Genomic DNA, 21,116 nt, shown 5'->3' with positions numbered 1-21,116 from the left:
GAGGACCGGTCAAAAATAACTTTTTCAGCCCTCTGAGTAGTCCATATGCACATAGGGATTACCCAGAGGGCTGAAAAAAGTGATTTCTGACAGGTCCTCGCACTCTTGACCGGTCATCATTTATGCCCATTGCAGCATTCTTAATTAAATTAATTAAATAAAAATGACCTGCTGGAGCAGTCGGAGGCAGTCCAAGGCGGGCGTTCGGGCCGGCTGCAGGGCAAGGTGATACAACCGAGGTAGGTAGGCTGCTGCTGCCCAGGTAGGAGGCGGGCGCAGGCCTACAGGGCTGGCTGCAGGGTGAAGCGATTGGGTGGGGTAGGTCAGGGGTCTGCAACTTTAAATACTCAACCTTAAACACATGTAAACACTTAAACACAACCTTAAACCTGGGTGTGCATTGCCAACTCCATATCACTTACTCCAATCCAAGTTTTGTGGCTCCCAATATCTTCTTTTAAACAGGTATCTCTGTGTGTCTCTTTCATCTCTCTCATCTCTTTCTCCCTTCCTCTCTTTCTCTCCTTCCTCTCTTTCTTTCCATCTTTCTTTCTCACACCCTCCTTTCTCTCCTTCATCTTTCTTTCTCTCCATCTCACTTTCTCCTGTCCCGTCCAGGTGGCGGTGGCTGTGCACCTACCGCACGATCGGGTCGCCCCTCGGCCTGGAGGTGGCACCTTAAGCCTTTGCCCACTGCGCATGCGCCCGCCCGGCTGCGCCTGCAGCCGGCTCTGGTTGCTCTTACTGAGCTTTGCAATGGGGCAGACGGCGCCCCTCCTCCTCCTGGAGCCCATTACGATGCAGAGCATCGGCTGCAGCCTGGGCAGCCAGTATTCCGGGGCGGAGAAAAGTTGTGCGGCTCCCCCAGTGACTGGATGGGGTAGGATAGGCTGGCGCCGCACGGGTGGGAGGCGGCCACAGGACAGTCCTGCTGGGTCAGCGGCAGGCCAAGATGCTTGGATGGGGTAACCAATGGCCGCCAGTGGCTGGCTACCTGATCCAAGAGCCTTGCTAGCCACGCGGCCACTGACCGCAGCCTATCCCCATCCAAGCACCTCGCTAGTGGCTGGCGGCTGCGTGGCTAGCAAGGCGCTGGATGGGGTAGCCAGCGGCTCAGAGAAGAGAAGTGGCAAGGCTGGAAAACTTGCTAAATGAAAATCCAGGCAGGCTCACCATGGCAGGTGGAGGACGGGCTCCTTGTGTTATAAATAATTAACAGGGACAGTTTACATGAACATGATTTTCTTGTTTCAGTCCTAGCAGTTCTTTTAATGTCCTTCTGCTTTGGTATCCATCCTGCAAATTCTAAATTAGCCAACAATACCAAATTTCAGAAAACATGCACTTAAGAAAGGGCTAGAATCGGGGTCTGCCTGCTCCGAGATTAGTAACTTAACCAATATGCCACATTGTTCTTATTTTCACACACACACACACACGCAGAACAAATGCCATTTATAGCTCATATTGATTTTTAATACCATCTTTTCTTACTAGGCAAGTAGAAATAACATCTAATTACAGAATGGAAGAAAGTGGAACTGCACATTAACATTAGAATTAACAATTTTCTCTGCCAGATTGTAAGAATGAATACTTGTTCAAACATGTCTATTTCATGTCCTCTTTTGGTTATACTTAACAGAAATTATTATGTAAGTTTCACTGGAGAAGACAACATAAAAGGATACATCCCTTGTCCCATTCTACTTATTTTTATTTTTAGGCTGTATTTGAAAGATTATAGCTAAAGTTAATAAGATAAGGTACATCCTTTGTGGTGTATCTGTATAAACTGGAATGTTTTTTAAAAAAATTAATTTCTTCTTTTCATCTGAAGAATGTCTTAAATTATGAGCTTTCAAACAGTTTATGACCATAAGCCATTTTTTAAAATACAGAATCCAGGCTGGATGTTGTCAATGTTTGACATACATATCAAACACTGAAATCATTCTAAACAATGATATCTCTTCTAAAACCAGCATATTCAACCAATTATTACAACCATTATATGATGGATTAATTATAACAATTGCATGCAGAATTAGATAGTAATTTTGTCATAATACGATGAGGATTCTTTTATGGTGCAAACATATATTTTGGAAATATTCAGATCTTAAGGAACAATACCCAAAATCAATTTTAGCAATGAATCTTAACTTTACCAGTATATAATTTCGAACAATATATGGTATATGAAAAGTAACACATGAACAATGAACTATTATGACTTCCATTTTGATTGTACAAAAGACAGAATGCTTTCCATCCAAATATGCATAGATTGTTCACTTTTCCTCAACAATTCCTTATTCAATCTTACTGATTTATCTACACAAATACAAATACTGTGCTTCATTCAGCGATTTATATTACAATCACTGTGATCATTACTTACTGGTGTACAATATTCCACCATTGGGTAGTGCATCTTATGACCTTTTGCAACTCGGCCAGAAAAGAAGCAGCTTTGGCAGACATCGTAGTTAAAGTGCTTTAAGCTTCTGTATCTGAAAGAGAAGGAAAAAGATGCAATTTACAAATTTAAGAGTAAACTGTGTTTCGGTGTAAGTCTGAAGAATATATTAGAGCTTCATATTTTAATCAGCAGCAAAAAATTAACTATAAGAGATCCATTTACAAAAACTGAGAACACTGGAAAAATAACTCTGAAAACTCTTAAAACCATTTTTGTTTTTTAAATTGTGCATAGCCCATAAACATATATTTCATTCAAATATCAAAGAACTTGGGTTGCCCAAAAGCAGCAATAGATTGGTTATCAACTAATCAGACATGCTGTTTGTCATAGCAGGATTTCAGTGTTAGAGGGATTCAGTGCACTGAAATAATCAAAATGATTAAAACTGTAGCTTTAAAAAAGTCAGAAGTTGCAGCTGATTTCAAAATCAGAATCAAAAATTTTACTGGATGCACTCTTATGAGATCCTATTGTATCTATTCTACAATCCCTCACCTGGTAATAAATTGGGCATCATTCAAAATAACGGAGCCAGTATCATTTATTCTATTTATTCATTCAATTCAATTTATATACCGCCTTTCTCCTATTGGACTCAGGGCGGTGCACAGACAAGGATAAAAAACATACCAATACAAAATTTAAAATCAATTAAAAGAATTATACAGCTTTGGCCCACAATTTAAAACAATCCAATTTAAACCCAATTTACACTTAAAAAGCTAAAAACCTAAAAAGAGCTAAAAATTTGTACTGTTACTATTCAAAAGTATCTTAATTGTGCATAGAGGTAGTCCTTGACTTACAACTATTCATTTAGGGACTGTTCAAAGTTACAACCGCACTGAAAAAAGTGACTTACGAGAGTTTTTCACACTTATGATTGTTGCAGATCCCTATGGTCATGTGATCAAAATTCAGCCGCTTGGCAACTGACTCATATTTATGATGGTTGCCATATCCTGGGCTCATTGAGACCTTCTCGAAAGCACAGAAGCCCGATTTATTTAACAACAGTTTTACTAATTTAACATCTGCAGCGAGTCACTTAACTATGGCAAAAAAGGTCATAAAATGGGGCAAAACTCACATAACTATCTTATTTAGCAACAGAAATTTTGGACTCAATATTATGGTTGTAAGTTGAGGACTACCTGCATATATTTTTATGTGTCCAAACACAATTTCAAAATGAAGAAGGAATTTACTTTTTCATAAAACTCATTTGATTAATTTCTGAATATTTAATTTGAAAAAAGACAAAATTGAGATGTTCAATGTGGAAGAAATTTGCAGAATGTTTCCTGCATTAGTTCACTTAAGAAAGAGAAATATATCTGATAAAAAACCAATCTGTTCTTTACAGAGATGTTCTATGCTACCACTGTTTATTGAACTTATATTGTACGCTTCTATACTGAATAACATATCATTATAGTTCCAGTGGTATGAAACCGTTAATTAATTCAGCATTTTACCTGAATCCAATAATTGGACATTCTTTACAGATGTTGCACTTGGCCTGATGTTTGGCAGTTTCAGCAGCTGCCACTCTATGTAAAACCGGAAGCCATACCATTGATTGTGGTTCAAGTCTCATCCAATCCAGAAAAAGAGCCGCTTCTATTTCAGGTTTGTTATTTGCCTGCGAGAGAAAAGTGATGCTGTCAACTTTGAACCAAACTTAGCAGCAGCCATCTTTCTGTTCCTCAGTTGCCACACAGAGGGAAGGAGATTGGAATGCATTACTAGACACAACAAAGAGCTTTCTCATCAGAACCAAGATCATCTCTACTGGCAACAGATAAGGTTGGGGAAGGAGTGCCTGAAGAACCGGCCAATTAACCCAATTGGCCAATATGACCTGTGACACTTGGGGATGGAGTTATTTCCTAGTTTAATTATACTGTAACCGCGGCAAAGATTTAGATTTGGTTTTCCATTGAAGCTGTGCTGATATGATGTACTCATTAAAGAAGACCTTTGAGAAGGAGCCAAGTCTCAGAGTTCTGATTTGCTTGAGTTCATTAGTCAGAGCCTTGACATTAAACGAAATCTCCTGAGCCCCAACTGTCCTTCCAACAACACTGGAGGGTGGAAAAGACTCAGCGATGATTGGAGATGGAGAAGACTGCCCCGGCTGGGGTTACGCCACAGGCAAGTCACTCTGGTGAGATGGTGGTCACTGGTGGTCTGCGTGGGAAGGACTGATAAGCCAGTGATGTGGGAGGAACCCTAGCCACTGAGGACCTTTACTGAATGGAGGTGGGAGCCAAGTGCTGCTGAATTTCCCAAGGTCTCCTCAGTCACTGGCCACTCTCATCCTGAAATGGAAAGCGAAGAGGACTGCCAAGTGGGATGAGCACAGGGAATGGAAGTACCTGACTGTCCTTCACCATGGTAGAGTGGCAGAGGGAGAGGTTCGACTACATGGACAGTGGAACTGAATCGGGTCATCTGTGGTGACAGCAGCTTAGCCAGCTCAGCCACTGCTGACCCGCTGGAGCCAGAGCCCAACCCCGGTGGCACAAGTTGGCCAGCCCACCTCCCCAACCAGCTGGGGCAGCAAATCCAAGCCGAAGGAAGAGCCCCCACAAGACAGCAACCAGCAGCAGGTTCAATGAGGCAATCTCAGACTCCTCCTGGATGGCACAGGTATCTGCTGAGGCTTTATTATCCAGGGCCCGGTTGGTTACCTAGACCGTGGGGTCCATGCAAGGTCATCAAGCCGCTGAGTGCCTGGCACCAACACCCCAGCCAAAAGTGACCTTGGCTGCATTGTCTAAGCCAAAATAGCCATCACAGAAGGGTTTGGAGAAGTGGAGTTTGATACACCAGGCCATCGAGGTCTCCCCCACTTCAAGTGGGGGAGAGGGAACTCTGACCCAAAGGGACCAGCAGCCTGCCCCCATGACAGTGATGATGAGGATGAAAACGACCCAATGGTCAGTGAAGCCATCCGCCCCTTTGCCATCCCCGCAAAAAAGTGGTGCCAAAGTCAGGAATCCAGGCAGAGGTGGATGCCCTAATAGACTCAGGCTGCACAAGGTGCCTAATTAGCCTACTGACAGTCCGGAAGCTAGGGATCAGAGCGAAGAGACTGCTCCGAGCCATGAAGTTCGAGCAAGTCAATGAATCACTCATAGGAGGTTCCCCTGCAATGCACCTCACTGAGCTGGTGCAGCTAGAGATAGGCCAACATTGGGAGATCATCTGATTTGTAATAGTCCCAAAGGGAACTCTAGCATAGAGGGACCATCAGCCTGCCCCCTATGACAGTGACGATGAGGCAGTGATTCCAGGGTCCCAATGATCTGGTGGGAAGGGGGAGAGAGAAAAATAAGGCTAGGAAGAGGCCTTCTCCCTCCTCAAGGCAGCCAGAAGGGAGGAGCTGTCCAGCACTGGGCAGAACCTGAAGGAAACAAGCTCCTTAAAGCCACTTTAGAGCAACAACCAGGAACCCAGCTAATCCTCAAATAATTCTGAGACCTAGTTCAATAAGAAAGAATGTGATGTGCTACCCCCACCACACCCCACCAACTGTACTATTGAGATCCTACCAGGCACAAAGCTCTCTAAACCAAAAATTTACTCCATGACCCCAAAGGAAATGAAGGACCTAAGGGAGTACATTGACAAAAACCTAGCCAGAGGCTTCATCAAGCCAGCAAAATTCAGAGAGAGAGAAAAATGGGACGATGAGACTTTGTGCGGACTTTAGGGAAATAAATGGCACGTGTGTGGAAAACATGTACTCACTACCCCTAATGAAAGACATGCTGGCCCACGTAGCAAAAGGGAAGATCTTCACCAAGCTAGACCCAAGGGAGGCATATTACAGGGTGAGAATCAAAGAGGGGGATAAGTGGAAGACTGCTTTTAACTGCCCACTGGGCAGCTTCCAATTCAAAGTAATGCCATTTGGGCTCCAAGGGGCCCCTGCGGTCTTCATGCAATTCATAAATGAAGTGTTGCATGAGTATTTGTACAAAGGGTCCTAGTGTACTTAGATGACATTCTCATCTTCACTGAAACAATGGAGGAGTACATAAAATTAGTCAGCCAGGTACTAAAGAAACTCTTGGCTGCAAACCTATATGCCAAGCTATCCAAATTCGAGTTCCATAAGACCCATCTCAACTACCTAGGCTATCAAGTGTCGAACGAGGGGGTAGAAATGGACTCAGGAAAAGTAAAAGCCATCCTGGAATGGCAACACCCTTGAACCCTCAAGCAACTGCAGAGCTTTTTTGGGTTCGCAAACTTCTACCAGCGGTTCATCCCCTTTTTTGCCAAAACAGTCCTTCCCATCACCAAACTGCTAAAAACAGGGAAAGGGAGGGCCAAACTGCAACCCAGCCGGACACTAAAGTGGACCGTGGAGTGCCAGGGAGCATTTGAGAAACTCAAATGTCTATTCACGGAGGAACCAGTCCTAAAGCACATAAACCCTGAGGAAGCATTCGTTATTCAGGCAAGTATCAGCAATGTAGCCATAGGGGAGTCCTCCTCCAGAAGAACAAGGAGGGGAACCTCCAACCATGCGCCTACACCTCCAGAAAACTCACCCACACTGAACAAAGGTGAGTGGTGTGGGAGAAAGAGGTTTTCATGGTCCGTTGGGCATTATTAACCTAGCGGCATTTCCTAGAAGGGAGCATAGTGCTGTTTGAAGTATGGACTGATCACAAAAATCTGAAGGCCTTTAGGTCCCCTCGGAAGCTCTCTCCCAAACAAGTTCAATGGGTGCAGCATTTTAACCGATTCAACTTCATGCTGAAATACATCCCAGGAGGGAAAAACCTCCTAGCAGATGCCTTGTCCCAAATATCCCAATACAAGAGTAAGCGTGGTCAATGCCATCATTCCTATCCCCCAGAAGGCAGCACAAGTCACTATGAGGCAACGGACTAGAAGGCAATCAAGCGAATCGGGGGAAGAGCTAACTCAAAAGCTCAAAGCTGAGCTGCAAACCAACCCCTGGTTCAGGGACAACCAACAACTCCTGACCTCCTGAGACGGATTGGCATGGAAAGGTCCAAAATTGTACATTCCCAGCACCCTCTGGGTCCAATTTCTGCAAAGAAGCCATGACTCCAAGCAAGTCGGCCACTTTCGATTCCTAAAAACATGGCATCTGGTGCAAAGACAATTTTGGTGGTCAGCAATGAAAAAGGACAATGAAAGCTATGTAAAAAGCTATGCCACATACACAGTGATGAAAAAAAGACCTGGGAAACCCCAGGACTGTTACAGCAAGTGGCCGAACTGTCACAACCCTGGCAGGAAATAGCAATGGACTTTATTGTGGAACTCCCAGAAAGTGGAGGAAACATCGTAATTTGGACAGTGATTGATCTTTTTTCCAAACAGGCCCACTTCATTGCCTGCTCTGGCCTCCTCTTAACTGGCTAAGCTGTTCCTGAAGTACATTTACCAACTGAATGGAGTTCCAAAGAGGATCATCTCTGATGGGTGTGTGTGTGTGTGTGTGTGTGTGTGTGTGTGTGTGTGTGTGTCCCAGTCTATGGCTAAATGAGCTGAGGTGGCACAGTGGTTAGAGTGCAGAACTGCAGCTACTTTAGCTGACTGCTAGTTCAGCAGATCAGCAGATCAAATCTCACCGGCTCAAGGTTGACTCAGCCTTCCATCCTTCCGAGGTGGGGGACCCAGATTGTTGGGGGCAATATGCTATTTAGTACACTGTCTTTGGTGTAAGCCGCCCAGAGTCCTCGGAGAGTGGGCGGCATAGAAATATGACTAATAAAATAAATAAAAATAAAAATAAATAAATTTTGGAGGGAGTTCATATAGTCAATTGGGGAGTCCCGGGGCTTAGCTCACTTTTCATCCGAGTACTAATGGGGTGGTGGAACGTATGAATGCAATGATAGAGCAGTACTTGAGGTGTTATGTAAATTACCAACAAATCAATTGGGCTGATCTGCTACCTTTCACTGAGGTGGCATATAATGCTGTACATAGTAGCACGGGCTTCACACATTTCAAGGTAGCCACAGGGGCAGATTTTATCCCAATGCCTGATTTCCCTCGGGAGCCCCATTCCTCAATAAGCCTGACTGAATGGATAGACTCCCTGCAGGATGCTTGGAGGAATGTGAAACGGGCACTGCCAAAGCCACTGTGACACAAAAAGAGCAGGCAGACAAAAGGTGATCCCCTCAGAAGCCATTTCACATAGGAGAGAAAGTTTACCTCTCCACCAATTACCTGAAACTAAAACTGCCATGTAGAAACTGGGTCCTAAATTTATAGAACCTTTTCCCATCATAAAAATAATTAATCCAGTCATGGTGGAGTTGAAATTTCCATGCCTGTTGGGAGAAATATATTTGGCTTTCCACAGTAATCTATTGAAGCCAGTAATTGGTTCGGAGCTGTGGCCAGTAGCTCAGGAAGCCCCAGGTCCCATCGCAGTGCAGGGAGAGACCCATTACAAAGTAAAAAGAATCCTGGATTCTAGACTGTGCATGGGGAGGTTACAGTATTTAGTACAATGGAAAGGATACCATCTTTCAGAAGCCACTTGATTGAAGAGTCAAAACATAAGAGCAGACAGGCTGATCAAAAAATTCCATGAGAAAACCCCCCAGAAGCCAAAAGGACAGGGGCAGGGGTGGCTAAGAAAAAATTAATTGTAGGACAGATCTGTCACGATCCATCTGGATCTTGAGCCTATCATCTGGGATGTTGGCTAGTTATTACTTTACTTGTTTCTAGATGTTCACAGATCTGTTTTTTTATCTTTTCCAGTATCTTCCCGAGTATTTATGTTAGGATGATTGGTGTGTAGTTTCCTGGGTCTATTTTTTCCTTTTTTTGAAGATGGGAACCACATAACAGCTCTTTTACAGTCCTTTGGTATTTCCCTGGTGCTCCAGGATTTTTGAAAGATATGGTACAATGGTTCTGAGATGACATCTGCCAGCACCTTTAGCACTCTGGGATGTAGTCCATCAGATCCGGTGATTTGCATTCATCCAGATCAGACAGGTCTTCTCTTACCATTTTTTTGCTTATTTTAAATTTTATTTCTAGTCTGTCTTTTACATTTGTGTTTTTGGTAGGTTGGGCTATAATTTATTTTTCTGTGAAGACTGACCCAAAGAATGAGTTAAGCAGCTCTGCTGCTTGTTACTTCCTTGCCGTCTTCTCTCTTTAGTGTTTCCTTGATTTTTTTTTCTTATTTATATGTTGAAAGAAACTTTATAATCTTTGACTTCTGTTGCAAGTCTTTGTTTGTTCTGATCCTTTGCTTTCCTGACTTTGTCTTTGCACATTCTGGCTATCTGCTGGTATTCTGCCTTAGTTATGTATCCCTCTTTCCATTTTTTGTATTTGTCCTTTTTTCTTTCAATTTGTCAGAGAGGTATTTGTGCAGCCACACTGGTTTCTTCTTGGATTTCGTCTTTTTCTTTTTCAGTGGTATTGTGATGGACTGGGGTTTTATGATCATGTTTTTCAGAGTTTCCCAAGCTTCCTGAGTTGTTTTCCGTTTTAGGATTTGTTAATTGGTTAGAAAAAGTACATCCACAGTATTTTTTCTGCTTGATTGGGTGGCCTGTAGTATACACCTACGGCAATCTGTTTGTTGTTGTTTTTTTCTTTTATATTTATCCATATGCATTCTAGGAGGTTTTTGTCTTTGGTTTCGTGCATTTCTGTAGCAATATAGTGGTCTTTTACATATAGTGCAACTCCACCTCCTCTTTTATGGGGTCTTTTTTGTACAGTTTGTATCCTTCTATCAATATGTTCCAGTCATGGGTTTCATCCCACCAACTTTCAGTGATTCCATCGATATCATATTTACCTTCATGTATTAATAATTCAGGTTCACCCTGTATGTTCACCAAACTTTTTGCATTTGTATATAAGCATTTGAGATCTTTATGTCTGACTCTGGATATGCATCATCAAATGTCCCTTTAAAAATAACAGCATCAAGTGCTTCTGTGACAGGTAGAAAAATACCCCAAATCTTAGGGGGGAAAAAGACGAATGTTGGTGATAGGAGATGCAATTCTCAAGGGAACATGTTTTCTTCTACTGAGAATCCATGAAATTGATTGCTCAGCATCAGTGGGGCTGCCTCAAGAGTGGGTTTCATTTTTATTTATTTATTTATTTATTTATTTATTTATTTTTATTTTTATATGCCGCCCTTCTCTGGAAACTCAGGGCAGCTTACAATGCGTTAAGCAATAGCCTTCATACTTTTGTATATTTTATACAAAGTCAGCTTATTGCCCCCACAAACTGGGTCCTCATTTTACCCACCTTAGAAAGGATGGAAGGCTGAGTTGACCTTGAACCTGGTGAGAATTGAACTCACAGTAATTGCAGGCAGCTGGATGTTAAATGCTGCCTTAGTAGGAGGCATTAGCCTCCTACGCCACTCAGGGTTGGGTTGGACAGGGGTTTTGTACTAGGGTTTGGGTTTTTTTCTATGAGTGACATGTTCCCATCTGTCTTCTTCTAAGGGCTCAATTCTTTTAGAAGTTTTTGATCATTATTATGTTCGATTTGGGCATATTTTTCTTGCAAGGTTTGGGGTTTTTCATTTTGTAGGTTGAGTTTTAGAGTGATTAGACTTTCCTCTAGACCCTTTACTTTTTCTTCTAGTAACTCAATTAGTTTATATTTGGTACTTATATAGTTTCGGTCTTCTATGGGCATTAAGCGTATACATGGAACATGCTTTGCAGATCACAATAGCATCAGTGTCAGGTCCCCATAGATCCCTATCAGGACGCTGTCATTCTGGCGGGGAGGGCCAGGATGCTCTTTTACAACCTTTTCCTGTTTCTGGCCTTTCTATCACTTTGATATATCTTCTTGGGAAAGGGAGAGGGAAGGACAGGCCTGGGGTCATCTATTTTGTCTCAGCTTCGGAGGAATGGGCAAAGCGACACTTGAGAACAATTTATCACCTTCTCAGCTCTCACAACAACTTTACACCTGTGGATTGGCTCGCCTCAGACTGGACATAGGGGAGGGGTTTTTGCAACATTTAATCTAACAGTTCTGAGCAGGAATTTCAGATCAAGTCTTACTCTTCTTGCTATCACTATCTCCTAATAAAAGTTTCCTTTTGAAATGCTACTTGCTTCAAGAGTTTGGCTTTCTTGAGGAGAGAGGCGAGGCAAGTCCTTACAATTGGTTTCTTTTTCCATGATTAGATTAATTTTTTTTGGTGAAAATGTAGGTTTTAGCACAGATTTTTAAAAGGAAAAATGTCCAATTTAGAAATTTGATATTCTAACAGATCCTTTAAAATTTCAAGATTTAGGGGGAAATGTCTAGTTTAAAATTTAAAGTTCTAGCAGTTTGACCCGATAGCAACTTCAAAGATTCAGTTTCGTTTATTCCAAAGTTTTGTTCTTCCTCTAGCACGCTTCCCCCCCAGGCCCCTCTAGCTCTCCCCCCTCCCGGTTCTTATGGCAGCAAAAGCAGTAAAAGCGGAGGCTGACATTCGGTCCCTCTGCAGAAGAGATGTTAGTCCAGATCATCGGAGTCGGAGTCCATCTGCTGTCGTCTGCTGTGGTCGGAGTTCCCAACTCACCCTGGTTTCAGGGAGCGAACTCAACGACTTCTCCTTTCAGGGTGGTGTCGCAGCCTTTTGCGGGCGCTTTGTCGGCCTTCTTGGGCCCTGAGCTGGTAGATTTTGGCACTGGCTTGGAGAAACATTCTGCAGTCCAATGGCCTTCCTTTCCACATTTGTAGCAGGTGAAAGGCTTCGATTTGGGTTTGACTTCCACTCTCCCCGCGGCCGCCCTTGGCGCTCCTTTGCAGTAGAAGGAGGATGACGGGTCTCCTGCACGGCCTGCTTGGAGTCGGCTTCGGGCCAGCTCGATCTCCACATCCTCAGCTACTATGTACCAACTCTGCAAGTTTTTGAGGACCCCCCACCCTCTACAGCCCTTGTATATTTCTTCATTCAGCCCATCTTTGAAACTCTCCAGTAGAGACGCTTCTGACCACCCTGTCATATAGGGTGCCAGCTCATGAAATTCTTGGGTGTATTCTGCCACTGATCTCCGGCCCTGCTGGATGCCCTTCATTCTGAGTCTTGCCTTCTGTTCAGCTAGGTGGTCTTCAAACCGCCTCCTAAGAGCCCCCATGAACTGGTGGTAGTTCCTCAGCAAGGGGGAGTTATTATTGTGGAGGACCACTATCCATTCAGCGGCTACTCCCTCTAGGACGTTCGTGACACATCTCATTCGAGCAGCATCTGATAAGTAGTCCTCCCCACAGTCCTGCATGTGGTTCCACACTTGGGTCAAGAAAAGCCCCAATGTCTTCGGATTCCCATCATATTTTCCGGTTAGGGGGAGGATTTTTGATTTTTTACGCCTGCAGGGCGGGGCCTGCAAGGCTGGGGGTCCCTGGGCTGCTGCATCCCCTACTTGAGCTCCAGAAGCCTGAGATGTTACTTCCCCAGCTTCCTCTTCTTCTCCCCCACAGGCTGTCTCTTCTGGATCCCCCCTGGGGCAGTCTCCTCCCTTCTCCACAGGGAACCCATAAGACTCACGGCTTTTCCGGCTTTCTTCAACATCATGGAGGAGTTGTAATGCTTGCGCCATCATGAGGCTTTCCTTTTGCTCTTGCAGCCACACTGCCTCTCTCTTACAGGGTCTGGAGCTGGTTACTCCCTGGGGGGTCCTCCCCAGGTCCGGCAATCTTCCTACTCCTCTCGACCATCTAGCTTCCTCAGGCTCCTCTCTCAGCCGGAGTGTTTCCATCCATTCTGCAGCCTCTTTCTCTGCTTGAAGTGAAGTTATCATAGAACCAGATGCTCCTATTTGGTCTTCTTCACTCTCCTGGTCCAACATAATTTGGAGTCAGCCCCCTCGGTGTTTATCCGGGATGGCTGGAGATGTAATTTCAGCTTAATGTCAGGTGTGCTTCCTTCAAAGTCCAGGAAAGAATGACCCAAACTCCATGTTTTATAGAGAAAGGTACTTTTACTAGAAATGAAGTGAACGCAACCAAGGATAAGCTGAAATTAAAAACAATAGGCACGAAAAGTGCATATAGAAAGCATCCCCTCCCACTGTCCATCATAAATCATCCAATCCAAAGGTCTCCCAGAGTCAGGTGGAAGCACGTCTGGCAGCGTCATCAATCAGGAATGCCACGATGGTTGACCCGATAGCAACTTCAAAGATTGTTTCGTTTCTTCCAAAGTTTTGTTCTTCCTCCAGCACGCTTCCCCCCCCCCCAGGCCCCCCTAGCTCTCCCCCCTCCCGGTTCTTATGGCAGCCAAAGCAGTAAAAGCGGAGGCTGACAAATTTGCCCATCTGCAGTTGCAGCCCTTTCTGGACCGGGACGCCTTGCGCACGGTCACTCACGCCCTTGTCACCTCCCGGTTGGACTATTGTAATGCTCTCTACATGGGGCTCCCCTTGAAGAGCACTCGGAGGCTCCAACTGGTCCAGAATGCGGCCGCGCGGGTGGTTATGGGTGCAACCCGTTGCGCCCACGTGACACCCCTCCTGCGCGAGCTGCACTGGCTCCCAGTGGTCTTCCGGGTGCGATTCAAGGTGTTGGTTACCACCTTTAAAGCGCTCCATGGCATAGGACCCGGGTACCTTCGGGACCGACTTCTGCCACCAATAGCCTCCCACCGACCAGTCCGCTCCCACAGAGAGGGTCTCCTCCGGGTGCCATCAGCCAAGTTATGTCGGCTGGCGACACCCAGGGGGAGGGCCTTCTCTGTGGGAGCTCCAGCCCTGTGGAATGAACTGCCCCCCGAAATACGAAAGATTTCCGACCTCCGGGTGTTTCGCTGCGCTCTGAAGACCCTGTTGTTCCGCCAGGCAGGGTTACTAACATAACGTTTTAAATTGGGGTATTTTAAATTTCTGGGATTTTAATTGGAGCCTAATTATTTAATGATTTTAAATTTTAAATTGTTGTCGTGTTTTTTTGTGTTTTTAAATAGGCTGTACACCGCCCTGAGTCCTTCGGGAGAAGGGCGGTATAGAAATAAAATTATTATTATTATTATTATTATTATTATTATTTTTAATTTATAAGACAATCTTCTAGGTGAATAAAATTGCTATTCTTTTATTCAAATTTCAGCAGGCTCTTTTATGAATCATAAAGTTTCAAAAGGCCATCTTGTTGGAAAGGGCTCAGTGCAGGAATCCCAAGTAAAACATCCTAAACAGATGACTAGCTAGCCATCAATTAATCAGATCCAACAAAGGTCAGCCTACCAGTTCTCCTCAGAATTTCAATATCACTAATTGCTAATACTCTGGGCAGTTATGATCTTAACCATTCTTTGTTAATGATGTACAATCTCTACCTCATAAAAATAATCAAGTATATTATAAGAAGATTTAAATCCATATTAACAAAAGCTTTTCAATATCAAACAATACAGAAAAAATAGTTGCTGATTGTCTCTGAGATCCTATTATATAATCTTTTAAAAATCTCTAAATCCACACAATCATTAGCTCAGGGCTTTATATATTCAAAAGGGAACTGAAGGTGTTCCTACCACTTTACTGACATATTACTTTGCAATTGTGATAGAGAAAATATGGTTACTCCCCAACAAAGTTATATAACAATCCAATATTTTTCCTTATATTCTAAAATCTGATAATAAAAATAAGTCTTATCAAAATGTCTATTTCACCTTTGAAGAACTCAAACAGATTTGAAGAGTATTTATTTGAGAGTGCAATACATATGAAGCGCAATGGCAATTTGTGTAAAATCTTATGCACATTTTAGTTTCTCTGTTTTTTTTCCAGTCTGAACTGTTCAGCTTTGGGGTCAATAACAGGAGTATATAAACAATCTAATTTTATACTATATATGAATCCTTTGACTTTCTTTTTCAATATTTGTAACATCCAGCATATGGAGTGGAGAGACTTATCTTCAATCTTGTAAAGAGAAAAATAACTTCAACATTAAAAGTTTGTCCTAAAAATACCTAATTCCTTTGAATAACAAAGTTACTTTTCTGCCACTGAAGAGAATATTACAAAAACCAGTGTTGTGAATACAGTACATGCTTGTTGACAGAACAAGGCTTCTGTTCTCAGAACTCTCAACAAGATACATTTCAAAGAAAGTTTTGGGACATTTTTATTTCATCTTTTTCTGTTAGTGCAGTAAAAAAAAATGTATGGGTTAGTCAGGATGCTTAAAATAGCAGTTTCAAAAGAAGAAATAAAAAAAAGCTTAATGACCAGGAACAGCAAATTTATGGCAGGTGCTTTGTCTAAGTTGCCCTAATATAACAGTATTAAAGCTGAAGTGGTCCAACTTGTTATTCCCTTAAAGCAGCTAGCAGCCCCTAATAACCACTAGAGCTCAGGGGAAGAAGGAGCCTGAGATTCCAAATGAACTGTGTGAGAAGCTTAAAGAAGCACTAAAGGTTGATAAATGGCTTACTACTCATAAAAATGACTGCACCATGCACAAGGACGGGTTTGGGTCGGAGCCAAATTATATGTGCCCTCAAGCTTGAGGAGCACCGTTTTAAAAGGTGCTCATGATTCTAAGTCAGCAGAACATTTTGGATTTGTGAATATCCTGCACTTGGTTAAGGGGCAGTTCTGGCAGCCTTCTTTGAAGAAAGACATTGAAAGCTATGTAGTCAGCTGTCCAATTTGTGCAGCGGTGAAGAGACCACCGGGGAAGTCCACAGGGCCTTTACAGACTGTGGCCAGCCCCCAGGTACTATGGAAAGAAGTATCTATGGACTTTATTATGGAATTGCCTGAAAATGGGAGGAACACTGTTCTTTCGCTTGTTACTAATCTTTTTTAAAAAAAACAAATGCACTTTGTTCCCTGCCCCAAGATTCCTTCCGCAAAGATACTAGCTGAACTTTTCGTACAACAAATGTATAGGTTGCACAGTATGCCTGAGCGCACTATTTCAGATAGAGGAGTGCAATTTACATTACAGTTTTGGCAGGAATTTTTGAAGCTGCTGGGAACTGCCCAGGGCTTGAGCTCCTCCCGTCACCCCCCCCAAACTAACGGGGCATGTGAGAGAACCAACTCAGTCATGGAACAATACCTCAGGTGCTACATTAATTACCAACAAGACAATTGGCCTTTTGCAGAGATAGCATATAACAATTCTGTGCATAGTAGCACAGGGTTCACCCCATTTAAGGCATCCTTCAGTCAAGACTTTGTAGCTATGCCAGGAGTTGCCTCAAGAGAAACCACACGTACCCTCCTTAGTGGAGTGGATAGCACAACTGCAGAACACTTAGCCAATAGCCCGTAAGGCACTGGAGGAGGCACATCAGGCACATAGAAACAAGCTGACACAAACATGTGAAGCCAAAAGATTTTAAAGTAGGTTTACCTCTCCACAAAGTACTTACAGTCCACCCCAAAATAAAAAAAACCTGGAATCTAAATATATGGGGCCATTCCCAATTGTTAAAGTAATTAACCCAGTCACTGTACAACTGGAGTTGCCCAAGAATCTTAAACATATTCATCCTGCGTTTCACTCCAGTTTATTGAAACATGAAACTGTGTCACCCCTTCACCCTGCACCTTAACACCCCTCTTGTGCCCACTCTAATCAAAGGAGAGCAGTATTTTGAAATTAAAGAAATTCTGTAGTCCAGGAAACATAGAGTGAAGGTCAAATACCTCATTGCCTGGAAACACTGTCCGAATGGGTGGATGCCAAACATATCCGGGCACTAAACTCCTCCAGATCTTTCATAGAAAATACCCCAACAAACCCTGAATGAATCACTGTCCTTGTTGAGATATGTTGTTTGTTTTACTTGTATTAATTTTATATGTGTTGCTAAAGCCTCTGTTACATGGAGCCGAATGTCAGGCAGCCTGCTAGTTGCTGCCATAAAAATGAGGGGAGGGGTCAAGGGAGAATTTTTTATTGCTGCTTTGCAACTACAGCCTGTGCTTTGCTTATCTCTCCAAGGTCATTTCTTCTAGCTTTGGTATGCAGCAGCCAAAGATGATGTACTTGAATCAAAGACTTTCTCAAAACATTTCCTGGCCGGTGCTTTCCCTCAGATTGCTTAGCTACCAGGGGGGTTGGGCTTTACAATTTGTTTCAAGTTGCTGCATCGCGCACCTTTGCCTCAGATCTTGCCTGAAACTTGTTGTATTCAGTTCTCTCCTAGTAAAAGTACCTTTTCTCTGAATCTATGGAGCCAAGGGTTTTTCTTTCCTAGGAATTGGATGGAGACAGCCCTGACAATAAGCTTTATTAGCTTTATTTTAACCTGAGTAAAATAAAACAGAAAATGAATATACAGAATTTAAAGTTATAAACAACTACCCTGTTACCTTTTTCAATATACAACAGAATGGGTTAATTTAAACAGCATATTAATGGGACCTCAAATGGCAAGAAAACTGATCAATAAAATTTTGTGAACTCCCAGACGCCTAGAGTCATGAGATCTCAATGGCTAGTCATGATTTTTATAGTTTTTGAAATATGCACTGATTCATTCAAGCAAGGCTTTTATCATGCACAACATGTTGAAACCGGAATTTAGAAAAAGAGATAGCTATTGTTTTACACTATGTTTTGCATTTATCACTTATCTATTGTCTCCTTTGAAATAAAAAAAAGGCTGACTAAGAATGAATCAAGCTTTTCAATTCTTGTTCAAAATACTAATTTTGGTTCTTCACTTAATAAACTATTTTATTCCCATCTGACCTTTACTACCATTACTATAGTACTACATTCACTATTAGCTAAGAAAATACAAACTTCTGCTTGATTCACTCATAACACATTATAAAATGTGTCTTCACTGTTTTTCTATTTGCAACATTACAAATCCCCACTTTGCTTTATTAATAATTGTTCTTTCTGCCCAGGTAAAACAAATTTATTTATTTATTTATTTATTCAATTTATATGCCGCCCCTCTCCAAAGACCCACATTAGAGGGTAACATTATTCATGTAAAAGACAATGGACAAGAAATGAAAAACCAGAATTTAGATCACCTCCTAGAGTATAATCCAAGAGTATTGAAGAGCTCAAATACTTACTTTAGGTGCTTTCAAATGATGGTTAGAAGTTACATTTCCTTTATTTATAGTAGTTATGTGGAAGAAAGGTTTTTAGCTAAAATTCTCTTCTTTACCTCCTCTCTTATTTTTTATTTGTTGTTTGTTTGTTTTGTTTTGTTTTATTAGATTTATATACCGCCCTACTCGCCCGCCCTACCTATTTGACCACAGTATGCAATGTTTGCCTTCAGGGTAATGACAGATCTTTGCTGCTTCAGAGAAGTCAAAGCTTTACAGGTTTGGGAAGGGCTATTTTCACAAACCAAACCTTTTACCCATACATATCTTACTTTTTCTGTTTTTAAAGCTGAATTTAATGTGATTTGTTGCTGGTAAATATCTATTGTTTTATATAGTTTTGATTGCTTATTTAGTATCCTATGACTATCACTAAGTGTTGTATCTTATGATTCAGGATGAATGTATTTATGATGACCATGATTTATCACTTATATCTTTTATGTACACTGAGAGCTTATGCACCGAAGACAAATTCCTTTTGTGTCCAGTCACACTTGACCAATAAATAAGAATTCTAGATGGAGAAATAAATATTAACACGGGATGGATCTAGTTCCAGCAGCACTTTCAGACTGGTCTGATTAATTATTGTATCAATTTAGTATGGCATTTTCAGTTAATCAAGGAAAGAGTTAAAGAAAATGCAGTCATATTTTATCAAAATATAATAATATTCATGTAATTGTTTCTCTTGAAATCTACATACAGTGGTACTTTGGTCCTTGTTGGTAATTCGTTCCAAAAGATGTGTTGAATACTAAAACCAATGGGTACCAAGAAAACCACATGACTTGCCACTTGACTCACTACTTTGGCCGGAAGAAATAGCGAGTCATATTGCAGTCAACATCAGCAAGTTCTTTCTTCCATTGGATGCCGGTACAAGATTTCTGCTTCAAAATGCGTCCAATACCAAATTTGACAAGTTTTGAAGCAGTTGAGTGCTGAGTGTGCTATTAAAATGTTGAGTCTTTTTAAAAGCAAGATATACTTACAAACTGAAAACAACTCCTAACACTGGGTTCAATATTACTGCCACCAAAAGAAGCAACTTCTCCCAGCTGCCTTGGAATCTGGATAGAATCATGGAGGAGGAGACCAAGACGACGTTGATCACAGAATCCAGTGGGACTAGCTACTTGCTTGAACAGATCTGAAAAATTGAATAAAAATATGGGGAAAATTCATGCAAGCAAACTAGAGTATATTGCACATGATGTTACTAAATTATTACAATAATTTAGACAAGTACAAGGCATGGGACTTTATATTATACTTGGAATTTTTTATTTATCTCGTGTAAAAATTCCCAGGAAGCTTTGTCAAATTGCAAATAGTGTTTCCAAGAAAAAAATGCATTCTATTACAAAGGTTCATCAGCCCCAGGGACTGTTAAAGTAAAATTCAACTGACTATGAATTTGCTACACTGCATGTATTTTTTTAGCAACTACACAGCACATCTGTAACAGAAGGAAGACCAGCTTGAAAAGACCTGAAATATTTATTTGACACTAATGCAGTTGCCAAAACATGACCTGGATAATCTTTATTTTTCAACGTGTTAGAAACTTTTCAGTGCAATGAAAAAATATGGTTTTACTTTTACAGCTTCTTTAATATTTCATACTTCAGTAGGAAAGTTCTCATGTTGTATACAGCTATTTTTAGAAGAGTTTTACACCTAATTTTATTTTGGTTCTCTTTAAGTTGTTAAAATAAAGAAATATAATTCCTAATCAAATTTTAGTATTTTACTATTCAATCTACAATTTCCTGCATACTCTTTCAAAGCCCTAGACAATCTCTCTGTGTCAGGTTATCAGTGACATGTTTTGGATTTACTATAATTTGCTTACCATTTAGGTAAGAATACTAAAAGGGAATACAGACAGAAAATAATCTTCTGATATGTTCAATATACTATGAGATTTTGTTGGTCTTCAAGAAGAATTTGCAACTTGGCTTGCAAATGAAATTAATAATTATGACAAGCCAGTTTCTTCTAAATGCCTGGCAGTGTCTATGTGACCTTCACCAAGATATAAGAAATATCAATTCTGCTCATATGAGGGATTAAACACACTCCTGCATTCTAACAGAATACAAGTCTAGGATACAAGGTGGATATCTGTAGCTAAAGAACAAGTTGTTATGCAAAGTTAAAAAAAAAAAGAGTTTAAGAATAAAGAAAAATAAGAAAAAAACCAGACTGAAAATAACAATTGTAAACAAAATGGGCTGACAAATATGCTAATGAAAATAGTAAAATAAAATAAAAAATGCAAGGAGTTACACTAGTCACATGGGATATACAGGGATGGAAGCTCCCACCAAGAATTCTGTAGGCTTTGGAAGTTTACAAATGGGATTGCATAGGTGTATAAACCATCTGTGTGAATAACAGAAACCATTTCATTCCTTCTATTGATGCTAAGGTGATTTACATTAAAAAAGTAACAATTAAAGAAGAAAAAGATCATGATAGATAAGAAAGATGATGAAGGTTCAGGTTACTTTTCT

General features: G+C 41.5%; 1 protein-coding gene across 7 annotated transcripts in view; it reads right to left on the bottom strand.

The window, feature by feature from the left end:
• Positions 1-21,116, bottom strand: part of DMD (dystrophin) — a 2,041,544-nt gene that overhangs the window by 61,273 nt on the left and 1,959,155 nt on the right. For all 7 annotated transcript variants that reach the window (XM_087871305.1, XM_087871306.1, XM_087871307.1 and 4 more), the window contains 3 exons: positions 19,590-19,747; positions 3,967-4,133; positions 2,405-2,516 (listed from right to left, as the gene is read on the bottom strand). In XM_087871305.1, coding sequence (XP_087727431.1) covers positions 2,405-2,516; positions 3,967-4,133; positions 19,590-19,747 — 437 coding nt within the window. The remainder of the gene's footprint in view (positions 1-2,404; positions 2,517-3,966; positions 4,134-19,589; positions 19,748-21,116) is intronic.

This window comes from Pantherophis guttatus, chromosome 5 (genome assembly GCF_059756535.1).
Source record: "Pantherophis guttatus breed Tessera chromosome 5, ASM5975653v1, whole genome shotgun sequence".
Taxonomy (NCBI): domain Eukaryota; kingdom Metazoa; phylum Chordata; class Lepidosauria; order Squamata; family Colubridae; genus Pantherophis; species Pantherophis guttatus.
This window is presented reverse-complemented; position numbering and strand designations above follow the sequence as displayed.